Below are 8,625 nucleotides of genomic sequence, written 5' to 3'. Positions count from 1 at the left end.
CACAGGAGTGAACGTGGACTCAGATTATGATCAATTACTTCCCTCTCATTAGGCTACTTCACACAATCCCCACTGTAATAAACTTTGGATAGGTTTTTCTCATACCACAGATCCACCAAATAACCTGACGTCACTGTTTCAGACCCACAAGGCAGGAGAAAATTAACCTGCTTCAGTATCAAACACAACATCTGTCTTTACAATGAGGTATTATTACACTTACATAATGATACAATGCCACAAACTATATATAGCCTACAAAACAGCCAGGGGAGTTAACTCATACAAGAATACATTAATATTCAATAATATATTCATAAGTTTGTTTGTTTTTTCTGACTAAACAAAACACCACATTCAGCCTGGAGAGAAAACAGAGAGTTACTGTACATGTGCGTCATATTTTATTTGAGATGTTACATTCACTCAAAATGTAAAGGCCACAAGCAGAGATCATAAGATTTGATTATGAATTTGAAATTAGAAAATGTTTTGAATGGAACAGCATATTCTTATTGGATTTTGTTTTATTCTTATCTAATTTAAAAGCTCATGATAAATCATCATCCAAACATCCGTTTCCATAAAAACAACAACAAAACAACAACTTTCATTCAAGGCTTTTGTTCTATATTAAATGTTGGATAATTAACTTCTTACATGGTTGTGTGATAAACCTTTTCTGCAACTTTAATTCCCCCAGGGCCCTTTGCTGCATGTCATTCCCCCTCTCTCCACCTCCCCATTTCCTGTCTCTCTCAACTGTCAATTAAAGACAAAAAGCCTGAAACATACTTTTTTTTAAATGAAGCATTAAAAAGACCCTAGGTGGTAAGGACAGGGAGGCACTGATCATCATACAAATTCAATCAGCTTTAGGTATAAAATCAAGGACAGTTGATGTAAAAAATGTGTAATAAATAAAAAACAACATAGAAAAATATTTTGGTCAATATTTGAGTCGGTAGGTCTAAAAGTTGTTTAACCATAAAATTTCAGGCCTTGTTGAGCTCTTTCATGAGATAGTGCTCGTGTTTGTTAAGCAATTCATAGAAGATGTCTTTGCTCCCCCTGCTGTTCAAGGAACAACACAGCTCCCTTATCTTGGCATAAGAAGTGGGCAGTTTGCTGATCTCTGAAAACTTTTCTTCGCCAATGACTCTCTTGGATAAGAGCTCGTCCAAAATCGGGCTAACATTGGTCACTTTGTTGATCAGCGTAACTCGATGTTTGTCCACAGGGTGCTCATCTGAGGAAAGAGGAGAAAACAATGACTGACTGGATTTGAACATAAAGTTAAATCCAACTTCCACATCCACATTTCTTTCGAATAAAATGCACTTTCTACATGGAAGACTGAAAACCATCTCTTATGCTGCACAGTTCGTGCCTTGGAAGATGGCGTTACCGTGTACTCTAATTATGACACTGTTTATTGCATGTGAGCAAGAGGTTGAGTACTTGTGGCAAAATTAAACACAAACAAGACCCACATTTTTTTTTACAGAACATTCAAATTACAGTAGATTTTATAATCAAACTACATGTTAAAGATTAAGATCTCCTTTTTACAATTATACAGCTTAAGTCTTCTACAATTATAATTTTTGTCTTTTTTTTCTTAACATTTTTGGAGAAACAGCTTTTTTCTTTCCATCTGTGAGATAAGAAGACTGAAAGCACTCTCATGTCTGTATACTAAATATAAAGCTAGGAGACACTTAGCCTAGCTTAGCATAAAGACTGGAAACAGGGGAAAACAGCTAGCCTGACCAAAGTTAGACAATATAATGTGTTAATAGTGATTGTATAGAACTGTATTCTTGATGAGCTAATTTCTGCATTTAAGAGTCTGATTGTGTTTGATAACATATTTTAAACCTTCTCATGTTGACTTTATGTTTTTGTGATCTGAAGAAACTTTTGTGCTCTAGTGGAAAATAAAATTCTATAATATTCTTCTACTCTAGATAAATAATCTATTGTAGATATGTCTGACTGTTTTATGGCCTTCTATGGTCACGTGCAGTTTTACAGTATAGTGCTACTATGATGCACAACAACTACAAGGGGAAAGATAAAACATAAAATAACATTATGTCAAAGCAGTAGATGGATCTAATAATATCTAATAATGACGTTAATAAACACAGAGAGAAGAGGCTCACCGTTACTGGAACCAGGATTTGAGCATTGTGCAGCGGCCTCGTTGACTGCCAAACAAAAAGACAGGTCAGTCAGATTCAGAGGGGTATATCACATATGGTGAAAATGAAATGAGAGTTACAGGGTTAATCTGAAGCACAATAACTCAACAAGTAGCTAGGTATGGGAAGAGACCTAGAGCAAGTGATGCTAATCATGAATCCAATTAAATTCAATCTTTCAATGTTTTTTTCCCCATTTGTGCTCCAGGCACAGAAGTTACACACCCATTCCCGGCTACAGCTTTAGCTCCTTAAAGCTCCTTTCAGCTCAGTGTTTGGCCACTATCATTCATTAATAACTGCTATGACTGGTAGGACAAAGTGTTATTTTTTCTCTACTATCATTATTATTAGGCCCACTGGGCCTCTCTGTCGAAGCTGGTTGTTTACCCTCTACACTGCAAAAACTCAAATATCTAAGAATATTTGTCTTATTTCTAGTCAAAATGTAATTTCTAGTCAAAACAAATATCATTATACTTAAAATAAGAAACATCACTTTAAAAAGTAGCTTGTTTTCAGACAGTTTTTACTTCTTTCTCTATCTTTCAAGCATATTTATAACTGAGCTGAACCAGAGGCTGAACAGAGTGTGCTAGTAGAAACCAGAGGCTGAACAGAGTGTGCTAGTAGAAAAGAAGTAAACTACACAAACAAAATTTGTGCAACTCATAGACGGGCCGACGGGCCCTTCCTGTGAAAGTGAAAGTAAGAAAGTTTCGAACGTTTTTCACTATTATCTCCTAATAAAACAAAGACGATCTGCTTTTAAATTACAGTAACCCTCATAAGCCGTCACTTCCTGTTTGGTTGACATTTACCCAGTTCCTCTGCCTCGTCGTTGCAGTCGATCTGCCGCAGTATCTCCGCCACCACCTCCGGGGCCTTGCACTCCTTAAAAGTCGAGACCAGCACGTTTGTGACCATCAAGTAGTTTTTACCCTCCACGGTGTTGCGTTTGACAGGCGGGCCCTCTCTGCGGTCAAGAAGCGTCTCAACAAAGGCTTCAAACTGCTCCTTACTCAGATCGGCCAGAGTGTCCTTGATGAGGGATTTGATGGTTTTTGAAGCCATTTCTCACCAAGTGATCTCCACTGTCCTCCTGCTATCGATGTCGTTCAGCCCAGAGCGATATCGCTTTGGTTCAGCCCCTCCCTCCCCACCTCGAGCTTCCTGTTACTGGAGCCAATACTGAGAAAAAGGGAGGGAGTTATGATGCCTTCAAATGCCGTAGGAAATGTGACGATCACTTCTATAATCAACTAATAGTGTTTTTAATTTCACTTTGCACTTGTATGGTGTACGAAGTATTTCTCACATTTCTGTGACAGTTTCTTTTTGTTCTGTTTGTATCTATTTCAAATAGATACAAACAGAACAAAAGTTCCCTAAGTTAGGGAGACTGGGGACAGCTGTAGTTCACTTTTCACATTTTTGTCAGTTACTCAGAGATTTGGACTAGGCTCACAAAACATTGATAGATTAAACATACGTGTCTTGGCCATGCAATTTGTAGATGATTACATATGACATAGCCTATCAATCACAATTTTAATTTGAATGGTAGAATTCAAACGTTCAATAGGCTAGTCATTGACATGATTAAGTCTTTTTCTACTGCCTCTGGACTCTGCTTAGTAAGTGCTACAATGGTAAATTTCAATCTTTCTATTTTTCAATCAGATGTAGCTGCTTTTCACCCAAGATATCAGGTCTCCTTTCGTTCCTTAACCATTTGTAAAACCAGGATACCCCAGGTGTGAAACACACCCAAAATCAGACTCCTTTGGGAGGGCAGTGTCGAAATTCATGCACTCTGCTGGGTTGTATGAGAAAAATTAGTTAATTAGTTCTGTTTATAACACTTTAATTATTTTGGCGAAATATTTTATCCATAGATGTAGATTCTCAAACAGCACACCACTGTTTTTATTTTTTTTTTAAATGAGATGTTTATTTTCAAAAAGTCCTTAAAACATATAAAAACGAAACAAGCCTTATGTGTTTATGAAAGTTTAACTAGCTACTTTAATTCCAGACTAACTCTGACTGTGTATTTTTTATTTTTTTCATTTGTAGCCATGTTGTTGCTGTTTTTGTTTATTCTATCACCTTATTTTCTGGGTGGTATGGTTGTTGGTGGTTATTTAGGCCTATGTATTGTTTGCTGAAACCTATTTTTAATTTTGTCTATGTAATGCCGGTTCAGTAACAGAGATGTTGAGGGTAAAACTATCCTGGAGGTCACGGACGTGTTGGTTAAAAGGTTCACCGAGCACGGAGCTCTGGAAGTGGCTGTGGAAACACTGCGGCAGATACAATGTAACCAGCTGGCAAACACACTGGGTGAGTTCCGACGCTGCTGAAGGCAAGAAATGAATCCAGACGGTGGAGATGAACGCATGCAGGACTGCTCCGCAGTGTGCTGTCACAGCGGAGACAGCGAATTTGCATCTACATGAGCACATATAGAAACCGTCAAAGGGAATAATGCATAAGTACTCAGAGAAGACTCACTCTGCTGTAAAGCAAATGTATTCACGGGGGGGGGGGCGTTTATGCCACTAATATCACAACTTCGTAGAAGCTCGCCATATAATTCAAAAAGTACTGTAGCCTACAGGGAAATTGTCCTAAACAGCCACCGTGCGTATCACTTACTTACCGTAACTGTTAGTAAAATCATAAGGGTCTCTTGCATGTAGGCCTAATGTCTACTCACGTTCTTATCTTTCGCCTCCCCCACATCCCCAGTTCTTCTCTTTTCTCCCAGTGTATGAGACTTTTATGCATGATTAATTGATATGGATGAATATCAAAATATGATGCCCTAACCAAGTTGTGTAAACTAACTGATCATGTTTTTACAATGCCAGTTATGATGGTAAACAATTCTAAAAACACACAGTTCTCAGAGCACAATACACACAACACAAATTGACCCGACAAAATCTCATTTATTTACATACATTTATATCAAATCATTCCTTGTGTGTTTTCATCTGTCATTTCAATAATTTCCTTTTTAGATGTGAATCTAAAATGTGAAGTCTGAAAATACATTCAGTTTTGAATCATTTATGGTATTTGTGTAGATGTAAGATTGTGTCAGAAACAATATGTGTAGGCCTAAACCATAATTTAGAGAGAGGGGTGGATTATTTGTTTAAGTTTTGAGGCAGCTGCTGTGACCTTTGGTCTTTCAGCTGGAGCAGAAGTTTTCACCACAACTTCCTCCAAAAGTGCGCACAGTGTGGCCTATTCATTATTTGCATAGAAAGGTTTTGCGAAGCAGACGTGTAATTTACATAACTGGACTCAATTCCATGTATATTTAAAGTTTAGTAACAGCTTACCTGTGATTCCACTGCACCAAAACACCTTTTGACAATAATTTATTTCATTACTTCATGGGGAGCAAATGTGATCCTGAATAAATGGACAATGAGGAGTTTCTATTTGGTTATAAAAAAGTCTCACGTTAATGTGGATGAATCTCCGCTACCCACACTTGTTAATTGCTCCATTTTCGATAAATATATCGTTTTGTCTCTATCGTTATTATCGTTACCGCCGAATCACCGTTTATGGTCGGAACTACGACGGTATCTGATCGTCTTTGAACCTCTGACTTTAATTCTTGATGAATGAAAACATGAGTCTGTCTTGCGCCGGTCAAAGAATTTCACGGTGCGCGCGGAGGCTCATAAATGTAGTCTGAAAACGCTTCACTTTTCCAAAACTCCTTGTTGTCCCTTTAAAAGCATTGTTGCAGATATTTCTATTGCTTAAAAGTCGCAGGTGAGCAGTGTTAACGTTGGTGGGCTCACTATAAGATGCACCAGGTTTTAATCATCCTCTCATCTTTCTCCACAGAATCAAAAACCAAAGCCTGTGTGGATGTAAGTTGAACTTTTGGTACTTTTTATACTTTAAGATGTGGCCTCATTACAAATGACATTGTTGGTATTTTAATTTTCAGAACGGGGACCCTACCTTCCGCAAGAATTCACGTGGCGAGTTGGACCTAGCTCCTTCACCAGAGGCTCAGGCTGGCAAGAGGCCTTTAGCAGCTGCAGGTGGTCCTCCTCCCAAGATGCCAGAGGAGGTGGCGGCTGAAGCAAAGGCCCGCGTCCTTGCTGAGGGGGGGGACTCTTCCAAAGACAGGCTGATTCTGAGCAGGTACACCATGCAATTTGGCCAGTACAGAGATAAAACCTTCAAATGGCTGCTGGAGAATGATGTGGGCTACGCAGCCAGGGTGTTGGCTAAACACCAGCTAGACCGTCAGCAAAACAGCTGCCAGGACCCACTGATGTCCAACAAGGTAAAAACAAATCCACTTTGAAATTTTAAAGTCAAATATGTTGATGCAAATATTTTACCTCAGTAGGTCTTCATGAGGCAAATGCGAACAAACAACTTTCTTTATAGGTATCTGCTACAAACACACAGAAAATGACAATGACTCCACCTATAATCAGATTATCATATGACAGAAAGTAACACATTTCCTAAGGTGAAGAATGTAGCTTGTAAAAGACATTTTCTATTATTTTTTATTTTTATTTTTTGAAGAAAGTTTATTTAAAAAGGAAACATTGGTATCATCACCAGAGGAGACATATTCTAGAGAAAATAAAGGAAATTAAACTGGTGTTTAATGATTTTCATAAAGAGATTTTTTTTTCATATTGACCAACACAGTTAAAGACCTTGGAGGCTGAAATGTTTTGGCGCTTACAAATCTAAGTGGTCAGACAACCTTTTTAATAGCTGTTTTTTTGGTTTTGTGGCCTGGGGATTTCTTTATTCTCTATTTATTTGCTGGTTTACGATGCTATTACAAAAGAACAAGAACTGAGTGCAAGGCTTATTAATTGCACCTCTACTGTCAACTATTGTGACAATACAGCAATACCATGCACAGGTAAAAGTAATAAAAGAACAGCCACAGTTAAAAAAAGAAAAGAAAAAAAAGATTTGCGTGTATACAGGTTTATAAATACACTTGCTTTCATCTTTTGACATTATGTCAAAAATGTGTGTGTCTTTAACTCTTTCAACTGTTTTCTTCCATTGTTACATTTGTATTTTCAGCTCATATGTATGTGAATTTGGTGTTGAGGTAATTGAATTGCAGCTTTAGTTCTAACAGACTCTTTTTTTTTTCTTTTTTGAAGGATTCCTTGACTCAATATGGGAAATTTTACCCTGAGGTTTTGAAAGAAGTCAAATTTGAATGCGTGTATGAGAAAGCCAAAGAGGAATCCCAGCAGCCAAGACAGTCAGGAGTGGCTCTTGTTGGCTTCGGTAAATACAGATCTGAGAGACTGAAGGATCTGTACGAGTCCAAGGATAAAGTTAAAATCAGGTATGATAAAGTTGAGTCATCAAAAGTGAATTGCACTAGATCTGGGTGTTAGTACGTCAGCGGGGATTAAAGGCCACTGCTTCACCCTCTGTACGCAGTTATGTTGCATTCCTGCGGGGAAAGAAAACATCCTGCAGCAGGAACAGAATGGACGACGCTATTCAGTACATCGTGCAGCGTGACAAATGTCAGGCTGCAGCCAAAAAGAGACGGACCAGAGCAAAATGCAACCAGAGCACCTCTTCTTCTTGGTATGTGTTGTGTTGTAGAAAGGTTTAGTTGTGCTGCTGTAGTGACTACTGTTTGTGTATGTGGTTCACAGTAAACATGTGACGTAAAGACCTTGTGCCACCCTTTTTTAAAATTATAAATACCGGTAGATATCTACTGCAGAAACTGTTGAGTCTCTGGAAATGCTTTGCCATTTTTGCTATTTCACCACCCTGCTTTAAATACACAGCGTTAAGTTCCCCTCAGTTTTCATATTTTGTTATATTGCAAATTGAAAAATTGTACATTTATTCAAACCAATTTAGGTAATTGATTTTGATTAATCCACTGTTTGTTTTTTTCCCTAAAGGCTGACTCCAAGTTGTGTTGTTTTTTTCCGATGACGGTGATGTTGCTCACACCTGTGTTTTTTTCTGGTCTCTGTTTCAGGCCCATGAAGAAGCAGCAGAAAGGAAGCTGGAGGAGGACATGACTCCCCGGTCCGTCCTCCTGTCACTGACATATTTCACTTTGGTCAGTGGTCTATTCTCATGTAGCACACACAGACTCTAAGCTAAAATGATGCACAAACTAAGAGTTTGTCCAATGCCAGTAGAGCTACGTTTACATGCACAGCTAGTCTGGTTTATGCTTCTACGTGGACCCTATGCCGTAGCCTGACGTGCACCTCCAAAAAAATCCTGGCTATGCGCTGCGTCAACGTGAACCGCAAGGACTGTGATTGGTCCGCTCAGAACGTCAGTGTGGTAATTCACCTGTTCTCAGCCTCGACTGGTCGGACAGACCACCTCCGCAAATGTGTTCGTCGCCTGC

The 8,625-nt window shown here is 38.6% G+C and overlaps 2 protein-coding genes across 2 annotated transcripts; one reads left to right on the top strand and one right to left on the bottom strand.

Moving 5' to 3' along the window:
* Nucleotides 1–396: 396 nt before the first annotated feature.
* On the bottom strand, nt 397–3,350 carry LOC146971663 (apoptosis-associated speck-like protein containing a CARD). The gene is made up of 3 exons (XM_085801087.1): nt 3,029–3,350; nt 2,169–2,213; nt 397–1,249 (listed from the first exon to the last, which is right to left on the bottom strand). The coding sequence occupies exons 1-3, from the start codon at nt 3,279–3,281 to the stop codon at nt 996–998; spliced, it is 552 nt and encodes a 183-aa protein (XP_085657213.1). The 5' UTR covers nt 3,282–3,350; the 3' UTR covers nt 397–995.
* Nucleotides 3,351–4,414: 1,064 nt separating this feature from the next.
* Nucleotides 4,415–8,420, top strand: LOC146971662 (uncharacterized; the record flags this gene model as incomplete). The annotated part of the gene is made up of 6 exons (XM_085802452.1): nt 4,415–4,553; nt 6,084–6,109; nt 6,190–6,534; nt 7,391–7,581; nt 7,680–7,832; nt 8,242–8,420. Coding segments are annotated over 6 exons (897 nt in total), but the record flags the coding sequence as incomplete, so codon positions are not given.
* Between the last annotated feature and the right edge of the window lie 205 nt (nt 8,421–8,625).

Source organism: Trachurus japonicus, chromosome 16 (genome assembly GCF_045865225.1).
Source record: "Trachurus japonicus isolate A0001 chromosome 16, Traja_1.0".
Lineage (NCBI taxonomy): Eukaryota > Metazoa > Chordata > Actinopteri > Carangiformes > Carangidae > Trachurus > Trachurus japonicus.
Note: the sequence above shows the minus strand (reverse complement) of the source record. Positions and strands in the feature narration are given on the sequence as shown.